This window comes from Oncorhynchus tshawytscha, linkage group LG06 (assembly GCF_018296145.1).
Source record: "Oncorhynchus tshawytscha isolate Ot180627B linkage group LG06, Otsh_v2.0, whole genome shotgun sequence".
NCBI lineage: Eukaryota > Metazoa > Chordata > Actinopteri > Salmoniformes > Salmonidae > Oncorhynchus > Oncorhynchus tshawytscha.
The window spans coordinates 12,095,161-12,114,056 of NC_056434.1; the positions used below are offsets into that span (position 1 = coordinate 12,095,161).

Genomic DNA, 18,896 nt, shown 5'->3' on the forward strand with positions numbered 1-18,896 from the left:
AGGTGTATATGGAGGGACATGGACATTATCAGAACTGAATACTCTGTCTATAATACAGTCTATAAGAAGCCAAAAATACAACTGGCAGTGATGCAATCCTTCACTGTTCAAGGATCTGTCCTCTAAGGCTTGGTTCTGTTCTCAGGGATTTTTACATTTTTAATTTATTTAAGTAGGCAAGTTTTAAGAACAAATTCTTATTTACAATGACGGCATACCCCGGCCAAACCCTAACCTGAACGACGCTGGGCCAATTGTGCGCCGCTCTATGGGACTCCCAATCACGGCTGGTTGTGATACAGCCTGGAATTGAACCAGGGTTTGTAGTGACGCCTAAAGCACTGAGATGCAGTGCCTTAAATTGCTGCGCCACCTGGGAGGGATGAGGGGATGGAAAGATGGAAAGAAAAATTAAGACAGCTCGCTGCTCTGAATGAAGATCCACGAGGAGAGCTGCTCTGAATGAAGATCCATGAGGAGAGCTGCTCTAAATGAAGATCCACGAGGAGAGCTTCTCTGAATGAAGATCCATGAGGAGAGCTGCTCTGAATGAAGATCCATGAGGAGAGCTGCTCTGAATGAAGATCCACGAGGAGAGCTGCTCTGAATGAAGATCCATGAGGAGAGCTGCTCTGAATGATGATCCATGAGGAGAGCTGCTCTGAATGAAGATCCATGAGGAGAGCTGCTCTGAATGAAGATCCATGAGGAGAGCTGCTCTGAATGAAGATCCATGAGGAGAGCTGCTCTGAATGAAGATCCATGAGGAGAGCTGCTCTGAATGAAGATCCACGAGGAGAGCTGCTCTGAATGATGATCCATGAGGAGAGCTTCTCTGAATGAAGATCCATGAGGAGAGCTGCTCTGAATGAAGATCCATGAGGAGAGCTGCTCTGAATGAAGATCCACGAGCTGCTCTGAGAGCTGCTGCTCTGAATGAAGATCCATGAGGAGAGCTGCTCTGAATGAAGATCCACGAGGAGAGCTGCTCTGAATGAAGATCCACGAGGAGAGCTGCTCTGAATGAAGATCCACGAAGAGAGCTGCTCTGAATGAAGATCCACGAGGAGAGCTGCTCTGAATGAAGATCCACGAGGAGAGCTGCTCTGAATGAAGATCCACGAGGAGAGCTGCTCTGAATGAAGATCCATGAGGAGAGCTGCTCTGAATGAGGATCCATGAGGAGAGCTGCTCTGAATGAAGATCCACGAGGAGAGCTGCTCTGAATGAAGATCCACGAGGAGAGCTGCTCTGAATGAAGATCCACGAGGAGAGCTGCTCTGAATGAAGATCCACGAGGAGAGCTGCTCTGAATGAAGATCCACGAGGAGAGCTGCTCTGAATGAAGATCCATGAGGAGAGCTGCTCTAAATGAAGATCCACGAGGAGAGCTGCTCTGAATGAAGATCCACGAGGAGAGCAACTCTGCTCGACGTTCGTCTTCCATCACTTGCCCTTCCTGTCCCACTAGTGACCATGGATCAGACTCCCCTTCCCCCCGTCCGTTAATGGATCAGACCCACCTTCCCCCTGTCCATCCCCCTTCAGCGGCCCGCTGTTAAGCCCCTCTGATGGATTGGCAAGGGTGGCTTGGCGCGGGATAGTGGAAACACGCCTGGTTCTGGTTAGCGTGCTCAAGCCACGCGTGAGAGATGGGTAGCGCTGAGCTAACCTAACCCTACGGCCCAAACCTAAGCAGTCAAGGAGCTTTTCCTGGGCCCATATAAGCTATCTGTTAGTTTTATTGAGCTAACCGCGGAAAACACTGTAGGAAACACTGAAACACTCCATAAATGCCATCTGTTGTAAGATAATTTAGACATTGAATTGTCTGAATTGTTCTTTGAATAAACCATTTAGGCCAAGGCAGTAATTTGTGTTTATAACCAAGTTGGACCACAAAACCACGACTAGGCCTACTACTACCATGACCAGAGTCTTATATTTGGCTCTGACCACAGCCAGTAGAAGTAATGACTATAATGGAATGTTTTTGTTTGACTTCGGAGATTGATACTCTGTGCAGATGATTTAAGGCTGATAATTGATGGAAAGATGGGAGGACTGATGGCACTGAGTTCATCGCTGACTGTGCTGTAGATGACTGTCTCCCCTCAGAACATGATCTGTTAATGATGTCTCTGCAGCCACTCTAATTCAATTAGATTGTGTCAATCACAGTTCCTTGTGCTTCACAAGGTACCAAACCAGGTCAAACTAATATTTCCAGAGGGGCTCTAATGTCAATACACAGGAAAAAATACCATTATAGAAGGCACTGAATGACATCCCTTACCACCCATCATCGCTACAGCTAAAGCCTTCACCAACTGTAGAATGGGCACGTCTGTGAGAGACCCCCCAAGTGTCTCTAGCTCCTGCACCGACCTTCATGCGCATGCACAGATCACGTATTTTAACTGGCATATTTTAATATTAGCGTCAGAAAAATGACACTGGTATTTACAAAGTAAAATGACTCTAAATGGCCCATTTGAGCCAGGGTAAACACATTTAGCGATGAGGTCAGAGCCTGCTGCAGCACTAGTCAGGTTAGTTAGATCATTTTGTCAAAATGTTTAATGTCCTGCTAAATCGTTTGGGAAAAACAAGTGTGGCGTTGCTATTGACTTTGGCAGTAGCCTGTATACTCAAGGCTTTAAACATGTAATCAAATGCTCCACCTTCAGGCAAATGTAAGTAGACGTTTCATACCCAGCTTGTTGTAGGTCCTGGCACAGCTGTCTCTCTGTCTTAGATGGGCTGATAAAGTAGTCCAGTTACCGAATGCAGTGCATTTTCTTCGGTTAGATATTTGTACATTTTCTTCGGTTAGACATTCACAAAAAAATATTCAGGTTAGACATTTGTACATTTTCTATGGTTAGATATTCCAATTTGATGAAATGCACAAATTGCTGTACTTCTTGTAATGAAACGCTGCCATGGCATCACAGACGTACAGATAAGAGCGTTGGGTGGACAAACGGACAGACCTGAACCAGAGCGATCACTTATGGCCTGTGTCTTACCAGCTGGCCCTTTATTTTCATTTGTGAGGAAACTTACTGTACACTCACAGTGGTCTATTTCAGATGGACCTCATCAAACTTGCTGAAAAACAGATCCCTGTCTCACATCCAATATCTCATCATAGTGGTGTGTGTGCGTGCGAGCGTGTGTCTCTGTTGTAGTGTAACTGGTGTTAAAATATCCTCAGCACGCTCTTTTCACTTTCTGTCTCTATCCAAGTAGCAGTAATTTTAAGTAGTACTATGTACCAAGAAGTCCTGAAACCACATTGTAATTCTACAGAGCTCTATTCCTGCTGTTAATGCTTGAAAAAACACAGCACTTTCCAGAAAGTACCAGGTCTAACATGACAACCCATTGCAGCTCCAGCACGTTTACATCTGCTACGGTTACCATGTCTGCTTTTCTCACTGTTTATGCTGGAAACGGACCTGTCCACCATGTCTCACGCCAAATTCACAAGTAATCATCGGTGTTTCTTAAACTTTACCTTGTTAATGCACACATTAACAAGGTAAATGTGTGATTTAAGCACACACACACACCAATCTAAGTAAAACAATTATTTTGTTACCATTTTTGCAATGCTTCATTATATCCCCATTGCCTCCCAATCTGTTTTAATGCTCTCATTTTCTCTCTCTCTGGTTTTCATCCCATTGTTTTGTACAGTACACACAAAACCTCCTGACGACATGTTGGCTTTGTTACTGTGCTCTGCTGGTTCTCGTAGACACTAATAGGAAACATGCTAAGAGAAAGAGAGCGAGAGAGCGAGAGGAAACACTGGACCTGATCAGAGGAACTGAAGTAAACCCAGTGAGTGAGTGACAGTGAGTAACCAGAGTGTGAAATGTGTTTGTTAATCTGCAGCAGGACTCAGTCCCTCTTTAATCAAACAGACGGTAGCTGGCGCTCTGTTAGCATAGCATCTCTATACTAAACATTGGGGAACCTGGTTAGTAGTGTCCTATCATTCTACATAATAAAAGACAATAGTTATTGTAGTATTATACCACTATATTGTTATTTTCCAGCCAACATGTATTTCTAAAAAGAGAATCTGGTTAGAACTTTGCCTCTAATAAATACTAGTTGACACACTGTTGTGTGCCATGCCAAATAAACGTGGTAACAGTTCGCAAGGACAGGGCTAAATCAACATGGAGTACATGTTTAAAGAACTAAAAGGTTAAGTGCTGTTAATGAGCTACACAAAAACACAAGAGGAGTCAGCGCCACACTGCTCTGACAGTTTATCTTTGAAACCTTTGTATAATCGTGGGCCAAACGGTTAGGTCATTGGGAGTCCTCTGTCACCCCCAGTGGGGACTCAATTGGACCTGTGGATCATTGGACACAATGCCAGAAATAGTGGATATTATTGGCTGCATCATTGTGACCTCATCCTGACCTACATGCTTTATCTGAAGGTTCATTGCTATGGCCACTTCCAAAATGCTACCCTATTCCCTACATACTGTAGTGCACTACTTTTGACCCCTATTCCCAACATACTGTAGTGCACTACGTTTGACCAGAGCCTTATGAGGTTCCCTAAGGGCGCTGGTCAAAATAATTTCCCTACATAGGCAATAGGGTGCCATTCGGGACATAGGGCATGGGTTTGGATTAAGACTGCTAAAATGATTGGGTTTTGCACCAATATAGGGATTGTACTGATTTAGGTTGACACACAACAGAGCAATAATTTATATTTCCCAAGTGTCCCCACACTGTGCTGGGATCAGCATGATCTTATCGATGAAGACATTGTGATGTCCCACAGTGATGACAACACAGCTGTCCTGTAATGACGATCACATCCCAGAGGTAGTTCAGCTGACCACCGACCCAGAGCCCTTCTGGAGGGAGATACTATTTCATCAGCCTAAACTTGGACATTATTATAAGCCTGAAGCTACAGGAATGTATGGGGGGGGTGAATGATTTTTGGGGAAGTTTCTACACAATTTTTAAAAAACTCTAAAATGCTATTTAGGGAACAACAAAAACAAACAAAATTGACCTCATCCATTAATTATCAGGTGAGTTTAAAGTTTGGGAAAGCTATTTATTCATCATAAAATTGCACATTTATAATAACGGATTGCATGCATATCATCACATTTACAGACTAATGTAAGATAGGCTACTATTCTTAATGTCATGAGTAGATTGCATAGTCATAATTTAGGCTAATAATATAACTCAATCACTGTGAGCAAAACAGACAGTTCTGAACAATACATGCCTGAACGGCGTAGTGTTATTATCAGAGAGAAAAATGTACCATTTTTTATGAACACATTTCATCCAGTCAACTTTAAATGAAACATAAGCAACATATCTGCAGTGAGTGTGTGCATATTTACTGTCTTTATCATTGATTAGTACCACTGGAAAGTTTGAGTCAATAATTCCCTTCTCCAGGCTAGGTCGACGTCATACAGATGAAAGATATTCATTTGAGCCAGTTTGCTACAGCAGGAAAACCGCCTATGGATGTCGGCCCTTTAACTTGGCCTTGTAGTGACTCCATACCGTGTATTATGCATCTATTTCACGTTGCATTGTATGCGCCTTTCCACAAGCAAATGAGACAATTTATTATGACCTACCGTTAAACTTAATACTGCGGTGATAGTTAATAGATGGGGTCAGTTTTGTTCATTTTTGCTGTTCTCCAAATAGCATTTTAGAGTTTTTAAATTGTGTAGAAATGCAGTAAATAAGCTTCTACTTCTAACCCCCCCACAACCCACATGGCATACCCTAGGTTTAGCTGAATTGATGCCACTGAACAAGGGTATACCCAACTGAGTGTGTGTCTAATGAACTACATGTAACAGTAGTGTATGTATAGTAGGGAACTCACCCATCGCGTGTGCTCTCCATGGTGGACAGAGGGGACAGAGAATGCGGGCTGCTCAGGTCCCGTTCCAGGCGGGACTGCCTGGGGGGCAGATCAGGGGCAGAGGCTGAGCCAGTGGTGGGGGCTGGTCCTGGGGAGAGGAGCTCCATCGAAACACAGTGATGGGGGGTGCTGGAGCCAGTGTACAGGCCTGAAAGACAAACAAAGTTAATTCACAAAATGTGCCGAATCAACTCTAGGTCCTTGCTCAGCCATGTTCCAAATTAAATGGCTTTTCATAGCAACAAGCTTTTGTTTTGACAACTGATCATCCAATCAGAGAGGGTTTTGAAAAATAGAATGTTCTGTTTTGTGCTGTTTGTGATTTACAGTACATTATTTATGCTGCCAACGGGGTTGGCCTCGATTGTCCTTTAGAGTGGAACTGACAGCGTTTTAGCAACATGAAATCTTATTAAAATCTGTTCATATACACCCCCAGGAAGAATGTGACACTTTTTATTTTATTTTTTACAATTTCTGAGAAGCGAGCACTTACATATGGTCATTTTCACGTTTTCATAAATTCATAGCATGTTTGGGAATGACATATAATAAGTAATTCTATAGTGTTATGACCTGGCTTATAGTTCATAACAGCAAAGGGAGACCACACATTTCTTAAATGTAAAAAGGAATACATTTATTAAACTAAATAGTAATAAGTACAAAAATGTAACATGAGCTGTGGACGTCTGTAGGATCAGTAGTATGTGCAGTGTGTGGATGAGTGGAGAGGGTGTTGTATGGTGAAAACAAAACGAAAACAAAAACCAAAAGGTGGTGGAAGCCAGCCTGCCAGTCAGGGAAGAGAGAGTGTGTTGGCTGATGTGCCACCCTTTATAGCCTACAGGTCAAGCCTGCCCAGGTGTACCACATCAGCTGACATCCTCCCCAGCTCTGCAACAAGCAAACTACCAAACAGGAGAACCCAGCAGACAGAGTGGGAGGGACATCACCCCCCCTCTAAGAACAGGGTTCCACCACGAACCTGAAACTAAAACAAAACGGATTGAACAAAAAATGTGCTTTTCTTTCAAAAACAAGGATATTTCTAAGTTACCCCAAACTTTTCAACGGTAGTGTGTGTGTGTATGTGTATATATATATATATATATATATATATACACATACACACACACACTACCGTTGAAAAGTTTGGGGTAACTTAGAAATATCCTTGTTTTTGAAAGAAAAGCACATTTTTTGTTCATTAAAATAACATCAAATTGATCAGAAATACAGTGTAGACATTGTTATTGTTGTAAATGACTATGCCACAACTGTCAGAAAGTGTCCATGATTGAGTCTTTGAATGAAGAGATGGAGATAAAACTGTCCAGTTTGAGTGTTTGTTGCAGCTCGTTCCAGTCGCTAGCTGCAGCGAACTGAAAAGAGGAGCGACCCAGGGATATGTGTGTGCTTTGGGGACCTTTAACAGAATGTGACTAGCAGAACTGGTGTTGTATGTGGAGGATAATGACTGCAGTAGGTTTCTCCGATGGGGGGTGGCTAAGAGGGTTTTATAAAGGATGAGGGCTTCCGTCTGGCCACTCCACAATAAAGGCCTGATTGGTGGAGTGCTGCAGAGATGGTTCTGGACCTTCTGGAAGGTTCTCCCATTTCCACAGAGGAACTTTGTCAGAGTGACCATCGGGTTCTCGGTCACCTCCCTGACCAAGGCCCTTCTCCCGATTGCTCAGTTTGGCCAGGTGGCCAGCTCTAGGAAGAGTCTTGGTGAGGTGATTCCAAACTTCTTCCACTGTGTTGTTGGGGACCTTCAATGCTGCAGACATTTTTTGGTACCCTTCCCCTGATCTATGCCTCAACACAATCTTGTCTCGGTGTTCTACGGACAATTCCTTCGCCCTCATGGCTTGGTTTATGCTCTGACATGCACTGTCAACTGTGGGACCTTATATAGACAGGTGTGTGCCTTTCAAAATCAATTGAATTTACCACAGGTTGACTCCAATCAAGTTGTAGGACATCTCAAGGATGATCATTGGAAACAGGATGGACCTGAACATAATTTCGAGTCTCATAGCGAAGCGTCTGAATACATAATAAATAAGGATTTTTTATTTTTATACATTTGCTACAATTTCTAAAAACCTGTTTTTCACTTTGTCATTATGGGTATTGTGTGTAGATTGATGAAGAAAATGTTATATTTAATCAATTTTAGAATAAGGCTGTAACGTAGCAAAATGTGGAAAAAGTCAGGGGTCTGAATACTTTCCGAATGCACTGTATGAGGCGAAAAGTCGGTCACTTGCTCATTCCTTCAATGACATGGCATCCTCCCAGCAGCTAGCTAACGTTAGGCTCCGCGTTTTTAGCTTGCTAAAAAAAATAGCTAGCAACATAAATTGGTACGCTATCCTAGGGCTGTCAAACTCAATCAGTGCACAAGCCATATTGAACAAAATAGACATAACACATTTAACACATAACTGCAACTCAAACGGGCCATTGTTTTATTAGAAAAAAATATGGCCCTTTATAATGTCCGCTTATCACATTGTATTGGTCACATACACATGTTTAGCAGATGCTACTGTGAAATGTTTGTGTTCCTAGCTCCAACAGTGCAGTAGTATCTAACAATTCACAACAATACACACATCTAAAAGTAAAATAATGGAATTAAGAAATATATACATATTAGATCGAAAAATATTTAAGTCTGATGGCCTTGATATAGATGCTGTTTTTCAGTCTCTCGGTCCCTGCTTTGATGTACCTATACTGACCTCGCCTTCTGGATGGTAGCGGGGTGAACAGGCAGTGGCTCGGGTGGTTGTTGTCCTTGATGATCTTTTTGGCCTTCCTGTAACATCGGGTGGTGTAGGTGTCCTGGAAGGCAGGTAGTTTGCCCCTGGTGATGCGTTGGCCAGACCGCACCACCCTCTGGATGTATCACTGGTGCGGTTGAATACAGCATTGTTGTATGGTGCACTCAAAATGTATTGTAGTTGAATAGCTAGCCTACTACTCAAATGTTGCTGTAATAGGCCTGCCTACATGTTTCTCCTTTGCATGGCATTTTGTTGCAGGTTTAGTTTTTTGGTTATTCATTGTGAAGCTTAAAAGCCGAAGTCAGACTGCAACATTTTATTAACCTAGCTGGGCCTGTGGCATATGTCCGTACACTTTTCCTCCGCTGCGCGCTGTAAACCTGACATAAGAAAGAAGCGTAATTGAAGTTCAATTCACCAATCCGAGCACATCAGGCTGTAATTTCATAAAGTAGATGAATCAACCATTGACTCATTTATACTTGCTTGTGTGTGTGCCAGCCATATTAGCTACGTTACGACTGACTTTTGATCATTGCCCATGCTAGTTGGATTGTATTGACATTCCCAGCCTTTAGTTACATTACGACTGACTTGTGATCATTTCCCTTGCTAGTTGGATTGTATTGACATTCCCAGCCTTTAGTTACATTACGACTGACTTGTGATCATTGCCCTTGTTAGTTGGATTGTATTGACATTCCCAGCCTTTAGTTACATTACGACTGACTTGTGATCATTTCCCTTGCTAGTTGGATTGTATTGACATTCCCAGCCTTTAGTTACATTACGACTGACTTGTGATCATTTCCCTTGCTAGTTGGATTGTATTGACATTCCCAGCCTTTAGTTACATTACGACTGACTTGTGATCATTTCCCTTGCTAGTTGGATTGTATTGACATTCCCAGCCTTTAGTTACATTACGACTGACTTGTGATCATTGCCCTTGCTAGTTGGATTGTATTGACATTCCCAGCCTTTAGTTACATTACGACTGACTTGTGATCATTGCCCTTGCTAGTTGGATTGTATTGACATTCCCAGCCTTTAGTTACATTACGACTGACTTGTGATCATTGCCCTTGCTAGTTGGATTGTATTGACATTCCCAGCCTTTAGTTACATTACGACTGACTTGTGATCATTTCCCTTGCTAGTTGGATTGTATTGACATTCCCAGCCTTTAGTTACATTACGACTGACTTGTGATCATTGCCCTTGCTAGTTGGATTGTATTGACATTCCCAGCCTTTAGTTACATTACGACTGACTTGTGATCATTTCCCTTGCTAGTTGGATTGTATTGACATTCCCAGCCTTTAGTTACATTACGACTGACTTGTGATCATTGCCCTTGCTAGTTGGATTGTATTGACATTCCCAGCCTTTAGTTACATTACGACTGACTTGTGATCATTTCCCTTGCTAGTTGGATTGTATTGACATTCCCAGCCTTTAGTTACATTACGACTGACTTGTGATCATTTCCCTTGCTAGTTGGATTGTATTGACATTCCCAGCCTTTAGTTACATTACGACTGACTTGTGATCATTTCCCTTGCTAGTTGGATTGTATTGACATTCCCAGCCTTTAGTTACATTTGTCCGTTTCTGTCCAGAATATCGAGTCATTGAAACTGAACCAGTGCATCCTGAATGGAGGCAGCAAACAATGTACCAGGCCAGCTGTGATTTACAACCTGATAACAATATTTTTGGGACTACAAAGAAATGTATTGGTGAATTATATTAATCATGCTTTGAACTGCATCCATCTATTCTGCCAACAATATCTCAGTGTACGTCATGGAATTTTGAGTTAAATAGATCTTATTTTTAAAACCTCTTATAAAGTTGGTTTTGAAGCATAAACTGGGCATTTGATATTCATGACTGTTCTTATGATAGTCTGTTTGTTTCATAACTGCAAAGTAATTAAAACTCTGTCAGTTCCACTTGAAATGCTTCGTTATTGAATACAATGCTATTTCTTACAAAGAATAGTATTGAGACTTCATGAGAAGATTTTATAAGACTTGAGTGGAGGTGAGAGAGCAGGCTCTGTGGCTTGTGATTTGTGTGTGGCTGTGTGTGCACGCATGTGTGTGCCAGCCCATTAGTACTTGTAGAAGTCTAAATGTGTCTGACGTTGCCTTCTGAGCATCAGAAAACAGTCCTGTTGGACGGTGATTCACATCACCATTGTAACAGTGAGAGAGAAGCTCATGAAAAATCCCAATGACAGCTGAATGTTCTGCTGAGAGCTCCACTTGAAAGAGCTCAGCTCAGCTCTGCCCAGGGGTCAGCTGAGTTCCATCCTGGGGCTCTCAGGTTGCCTGAGAGGGGCAAGAGACTCCAGTCAGCAGCCCCCTCTGCTCCTCCTGTACTGTAAATCTCTCCTCGCTGTCCTGTCTGTAATGTCTTTCCCAGTGTCCAGAGGAAGTGAGGCGGTGAGGAGAGGACTGCTCCTGGTTTCTGCAGTACTGTTCCCCCAGCTGTGCTCAAGTGGAAGAAGGGCCTGTGTGACAGCTCTTTGAAATGGTTACAAGCTTGATTCATTACCCCCAAATCATCAATCACAGACCTTAAACGGTTTCCCCTTCAGCCCCAACATCTGCTACCAGACCAGAAAACATTCTACAAATAATGGCTGTGATTTCTTCAATTTCATCGCTCGGCTCAGCGGCGCAGGGGTTCCCTTAGCGTTTGGGGACGGTTCCGGGAGCGTTCTGTGAGGATTCTATATGGGTTTTTTATGTGGGTTCTGAGAGGGTTCTGTGACGGAACTGAGATATGTTTGATTGTGAGTGTGACGGTTCTAACAAGGATCTGTGATGATTCTGAAAGTGTTCTGTGTGAGTTCTGTCAGGATTCTCTGTGAATTTGTAGGGGGTTCTATGAGGGTTCTGAAGGGTTATGTTGGTGTTTGTAGATGACAGACTTGTAGCCTGTCATAATGACATAGACCTATGGACTTGAAGCAGTTGAAGTTATGTGCACTAGCAGTGTATCCGGAAAAACAATAATTCAGGTCCTAAAAGGAAGAAAGACATTTTCCTGAGTAAGATTGGGCCTATCAAACAAACTTATAACCGATGAGAACTTTTGAATCCGCCTTTCACATCTGTTCTATTAGCCAACGTGCATTCACTGGATAATAAACTGGATGAGCTCCGTTCAAGACTTTCCTACCAACGGGACATTAAAAACTGTAATACCTTATGTTTCACTAAGAAATGGCTGAAATATGTATAATATACAATTGGCTGGGTTTTTTGTGCATCGTCAGGACAGAACAGCTATGTTCGGTAAGACGAGGGCAGGGGGTGTCTGTCTATTTGTCAATAACAGCTGATGCGTGATGTCTAATATTAAGGTAGTCTCCAGGTATTGCTCGACCGGAGGTAGAGTACTTCATGATAAGCTGTAGACCACACTATATACCAAGAGAGTTTTCATCTATATTTTTTGTAGCCGTCTATTTACCACATAAAACTGATGCTGGCACTAATACTACACTCAAGCAAACAAGAAAATTCTCATACAGAAGCGGCGCTCCTAGTGGCCAAGAACTTTAATGCAGGGAAACTTAAATCCATTTTACCTCATTTCTACAAGAATGTCACATGTGCAACCATAGTGTAAAAAACTCTAGGCCACAGTTTTTTTAATACATTGGCAAAAATTCTAAAAACCTGTTTTGCTTTGTCATTATGGGTTATTGTGTGTAGATTGATGAGGGAAAAAAACTATTTAATCGATTGTAGAATAAGGCTGTAACGTAACAAAATGTGAAAAAAAAGTCAAGGGGTCTGAATACTTTCCGAAAGTACTGTACATCTTCAACATTTGTTATCGGTTGTCATTTTTGCCTTGTACATTTTAGATGGAGTCCAGTAAGTTCTATTAAATATACAGTTGAAGTCGAAAGTTTACATACACTTAGGTTGTCATTAAAACTCATTTTTCAACCACTCCACAAATGTCTTGTTCACAATCTATAGTTTTGGCAAGTCGGTTAGGACATCTACTTTGTGCATGACACAAGTCATGACAACACAGCCGTCATATCACTCAGGAAGGAGACACGTTCTGTCTCCTAAAGATGAACGTACTTTGGTGCGAAAAGTGCAGAACAACAGCAAAGGACCTTGTGAAGATGCTGGAGGAAACAGGTGCAAAAGTATCTATATCCACAGTAAAACAAATCCTATATCGAAATAACCTGAAAGTCCGCTCAGCAAGGAAGAAGCCACTGCTCCAAATCCGCCATAAAACAGCCAGACTACGGTTTGCAACTGCACATGGATCATACTTTTTGGAGAAATGTCCTCTGGTCTTATGAAACAAAAATTGAACTGTTTGGCCATAATGACCATCGTTATGTTTGGAGGAAAAAGGGGGAGGCTTGCAAGCAAAAGAACACCATCCCAACCGTGAAGCACGGGGGTGGCAGCATCATGTTGTGGTGGTGCTTTGCTGCAGGAGGGACTGGTGCACTTCACAAAATAGATGGCATCATGAGGGTGGAAAATTGCGTGGATATATTGAAGCAACATCTCAAGATATCAGTCAGGAACTTAAAGCTTGGTCAGAAATGGGTCTTCCAAATGGACATGACCCCAAGCATATTTCCAAAGTTGTGGCAAAATGGCTTAAGGACAATAAGTCAAGGTATTGGAGTGGCCATCACAAATCTATAGAAGATTTGTGGGCAGAACTGAAAAAGGGTGTGCGAGCAATGAGGCCTACAAACCTGACTCAGTTACACAAGCTCTGTCAGGAGGAATGGGCCAAAATTCACCCAACTTATTGTGGGAAGTTTGTGGAAGGCTACCTGAAACATTTGACCCAAGTGAAACAATTTAAAGATAATGCTACCAAATACTAATTCAGTGTATTGTAAACTTCTGAACCCACTGGGAATGTGATGAAAGAAATAAAAGCTGAAATAAATAATTATCTCTAACTCTTATTCTGACATTTCGCATTCTTAAAATAAAGTGGTGATCCTAACTGACCTAAGACAGGGAATTTTTACTAGGATTAAATGTCAGGAATTGTGAAAAGTTTAAATGTAGTTGGCTAAGGTGTATGTAAACTTCCGTATTATATTGAACCATTTGTATTTTAGGCACTCAGCACTTTTTAAAGCAGTTTTCCCACCTTTTTTTCCATTAAATTTATTGTATTTTCATCTTCAAATCTTTACTCCCTTTCTCTCTTAAGTGAAGGTGTAGCCCCCTTGTTTTCTAGTTTAAGAATTTATACACTCTAGAAGCCAGGTGTTTTTGGGAACGGACATGCTTTATGAAACTTTCCAATTTGTTCAAATCATGTTAAAATGTAATTGTTCTATCTACTGACTTGACTGCCTGTACAAACTGAATTATTTTAAAATGGTTGGTAAAGCTGGTCATATTCTTTAGTTCATTCAGACCCATAATTTGACCATGTTTATACAAATCGGACACGGTCCAAACTCCCATCTGTAGCCAATCTCTCCACAATACCAGTCTGTGATTAATGAATATGTGTGAATTACTCCAGATATTTGTTTGAAAGGAGGTGCATAAGGGGATTTCTAATTTATTTCCAACAATTTTAAGATCATTCCAAGAAGCAGATATTTTTGGATGGTCTTTCAGATATTCAGGTAGTATTCCTTATGCTATCAATCTAAGTAGGAAGTGGTGGGACATTTTTTCTTCAATTGCTAAGTAAGAGGGGTGTTATTTTGCTGGGTAATTCCAGTACCACGTTTTTCTTGTTACATATGATATGTAATACCTTTTAATATCTGGAAGTGCCATGCTTCCTTTATATTTTGACTAAATTAATTTCTCTAAGGTGATGTGGGGATTGCTTTGAATTCCATTTAAATGTAGGGATCATTTCATTGATCTTCTTAAAGAAGGATTTCGGTACATTAAGAGGCTTAGTTTGTAGTTGGAGCCATTGTCATGTATATTGTTAACATTCTGAATGTTAAAAAGCGGGAGGACCATCTCACATCGTCTACTTTCATGGAATTCACAATAGCTTCTAGCCCCCTCCTGCCTCTGTAACACCATGGTTTCCTCTTGGATACCCCAAAAATTGGGTTGGAATTACAGAAAGAACCCAGGGCAGTTGAGTTTAAGTCAAAGTTGAAGCCGGAATTGGAGTAAATAACTGCCAATCTGATGTTCAAATCAAATCGTATTTGCCACATGTGCCGAAAACAGCAGGTGTATTGTGAAACCTTATTGTGAAATGCTTTCTCACAAGTCCTTAACCAACAATGGTGTTTTAAGAATACAGAGTTAAGAAAATATCTACTAAATAAACTAAAGTAAAACATTTATAAATAATAATATAAAAAATACATTACATAAAAAAATAAAATAAACAAACGCTATAAAATAACAATATTGAGCCTATATACAGTGGGTAGTCCGGGTGGCCATTTGATTAATTGTTCAGCAGTTTTCTTACGGCTTGGGAGTAGAAGCTGTTAAGGAGCCTTTCGGACCTAGACTTGGCGCTCCGGTACCGCTTGTCATGTGGTAGCAGAGAACAGTCTATGACTTGGGTGACTGGAGTCTTTGACAATTTTTTGTGCTCTGACACAGCCTAGTATATACAGTCGTGGCCAAAAGTTTTGAGAATGACACAAATATACATTTTCACAAAGTCTGCTGCCTCAGTTTGTATGATGGCAAATTGCATATACTCCAGAATGTTATGAAGAGTGATCAGATGAATTGCAATTCATTGCAAAGGCCCTCTTTGCCATGCAAGTGAACTGAATCCCCCCAAAACATTTCCACTGCATATAAGCCCTGCCACAAAAGGACCGGCTGACATCATGTCAGTGATGTCAGTGATTCTCTTGTGATTCAGGTGTGAGTGTTGACGAGGACAAGGCTGGAGATCACTCTGTCATGCTGATTGAGTTCGAATAACAGACTGGAAGCTTCAAAATCTGGGTGGTGCTTGGAATCATTGTTCTTCCTCTGTCAACCATGGTTATCCCCAAGGAAACACGTGTCGTCATCATTGCTTTACACAAAAAGGGCTTCACAGGCAAGGATATTGCTGCCAGTAAGATTGCACCTAAATCAACCATTTATCGGATCATCAAGAACTTCAAAGAGAGCGGTTCAATTGTTGTGAAGAAGGCTTCAGGGTGCCCAAGAAAGTCCAGCAAGCGCCAGAACCGTCTCCTAAAGTTGATTCAGCTGCAGGATCGGGGCACCACCCGTACAGAGCTTGCTCAGGAATGGCAGCAGGCAGGTGTGAGTTTATCTGCACACACAGTGAGGCAAAGACTTTTGGAGGATTGCCTGGAGTGGGCTCACTCACAATTTTGCCTAAGAACACAGCCATGAATAAAGAATGGTGCCAACACATCCTCCGAATGCAAGTTCTCCCAACCATCCAGGAACAGTTTGGTGACGAACAATGCCTTTTCCAGCATGATGGAGCACCTTGCCGTAAGGCAAAAGTGATAACTAAGTGACTCGGGGAACAAAACATAGATATTTTGGGTCCATGGCCAGGAAACTCCCCAGACCTTAATCCAATTGAGAACTTGTGGTCAATCCTCAAGAGGAGGGTGGACAAACAAAACCCCCAAAATTCTGACACACTCCAAGCATTGATTATGCAAGAATGGGCTGCCATCAGTCAGGATGTGGCCCAGAAGTTAATTGACAGCATGCCAGGGCGGATTGCAGAGGTCTTGAAAAAGAAGGGTCAACACTGCAAATATTGACTCTTTGCATCAACTTCATGTAATTGTCAATAAAAAACCTTTGACACTTATGAAATGCTTGTAATTATACTTCAATATTCCATAGTAACATCTGACAAAAAATATCTTAAGACACTGAAGCAGAAAACGTTGTGAAAATTGTATTTGTGTCATTCTCAAAACTTTTGGCTACGCCTGTACACTACCAGTCAAAGGTTTGGACACACCTACTCATTCAAGAGTTTTTCTTTATTGTTACTATTTTCTACATTGTAGAATAATAGTGAAGACATCAAAACTATGAAATATCACATATGGAATCATGTAGTAACAAAAAAGTGTTAAACAAATCAATATATTTTATATTTTTCAAAGTAGCTACCCTTTGCCTTGTTGACAGCTTTGCACACTCTTGGCATTCTCTCAACCAGCTTCATGAAGTAGTCACCTGGAATGCTTTTCCAACAGTCTTGAAGGAGTTCCCACATATGCTGAGCACTTGTTGGCTGCTTTTCCTCCACTCTGCGGTCCGACTCATCCCAAACCATCTCAATTGGGTTGAGGTCTGGTGATTGTGGAGGCCAGGTCACCTGATGCAGCACTCCATCACTCTCCTTGGTAAAATATCCCTTACACAGCCTGTAGGTGTGTTGTGTCATTGTCCTGTTGAAAAACAAATGATAGTCCCACTAAGCGCAAACCAGATGAGATGGCATATCGCTGCAGAATCCTGTTGTAGCCATGCTGGTTAAGTGTGCCTTTGAATTCAAATAAATCACAGACAGTGTCACTACCAAAGCACCCCTACACAACCTTTACGGTGGGAAAAACACATGCGGAGATCATCCGTTCGCGTACACCGCATCTCACAAACCCAAGGCGGTTGGAACCAAATATCTTAAATTTAGACTCCAGACCAAAGGACACATTTCGACTGGTCTAATGTTGCTAATGTTGCTCTAATTGCTCGTGTTTCTTGGCCCAAGCAAGTCTCTTCTTATTATTGTTGTCCTTTAGTAGTGGTTTCTTTGCAGCAATTCAACCATGAAGGCCTGATTCATGCAGTTGATGTTGAGATGTGTCTGTTACTTGAACTCTGTGAAGCATTTATTTGGGCTGCAATCTTAGGTGCAGTTAACTCTAATGAACTTATCCTCTGCAGCAGAGGTAGCTCTGAGTCTTATTTTTCTGTGGCAGTCCTCATGAGAGCCAGTTTCATCATAGAGCTTGATGGTGTTTACAACTGCACTTGAAGAAACTTGAAAGGTTACTGCATGATACCATACGTGTTATTTCATAGTTTTGTTGTCTTCACTATTATTCTACAATGAATGAGTAGGTGTTCTAAAACGTTTGACCGGTAGTGTACATTTATACAAATAATGTACATAATGAGAAATAATCATATTAATTACCTATGTATTTATTGTTCTTAAAATGATGTTGCAAGACCTTCCATACATGCAACATTTGTATTTCAATTGTTTGTTAGGATGAAATTGTGCAAATAAAAGGAAAGTATTAAAATGTGAATGAGTCAAAATAGGAGAGAGAACAATGGTGTCATGCATTTACATGTGGTTTTTTGTTTGTTGTTGTTTGGTTAGTGTGATATGTTGAATGTGTTGTAAAGAAATTATTCATACAAAATCAATAAATGATTAAGGAAATGGAGAGGGGGAGAGGGTTGTCTCTTCATCAACAACAAATAGTGTGCTGACTCGAGCGCAGTGGAAGTCTCGACCCATTGTTCACCGGTCTTGGAATACCTGATGGTAAAATGTCGACCCTTCATACCTCGCGAGGGAGTTTTCAGCTGTTATCATGACTGTTGTCTACATTCTACCTCAGGACAAGAAATATAACAAGCTGGCATTTAATAAACTGTATGAGGCCATAAACAAGCAGAAAAACGTGCACCCGATGGCTGCCTTTCTTGTTAATGGAGATTTTAATTCAACGTCATTAAGACACGTGATGCCCAACATTCATCAACACGTCTCCTTCGCCACTAGGGGCGATAAAGTCCTAGACCACTGTTACTTTACTCACAAACAAGCATACAAGGCCATCCCTCGTCCGCCGTTTGGCAAATCGGATCATGACTCCATGCTCATGCTTCCTGTCTACAAGCAGAAGCTCAAACAGGAAGTAACTGTGACTCGCTTTGTTGAGAAATGGACATCAGAATCAGAGATTATGCTACAGGACTGCTTTGCTAGTGTTTATTGGAATATGTTCTGGAGACACTGCCGATAAAATCGACGAGCTAACCACAGCCGTCACTAGCTTCATAAGGAAATGCATCAGCGACATTGTCCTCACAGTGAAGGTTCGCTGCCTCCCCAATCAAAGGCCCTGGATTAACACAGAGGTTGGCTCTAAACTAAAGGATAGGGCTACAGCA

The 18,896-nt window shown here is 41.6% G+C and overlaps 1 protein-coding gene across 1 annotated transcript in view; it reads right to left on the reverse strand.

Moving 5' to 3' along the window:
* LOC112246729 (zinc finger protein GLIS1-like) overlaps positions 1-18,896 on the reverse strand; it is a 154,062-nt gene that overhangs the window by 10,234 nt on the left and 124,932 nt on the right. Inside the window, exon 8 of the mRNA XM_024415237.2 lies at positions 5,912-6,098. Coding sequence (XP_024271005.1) covers positions 5,912-6,098 — 187 coding nt within the window. The remainder of the gene's footprint in view (positions 1-5,911; positions 6,099-18,896) is intronic.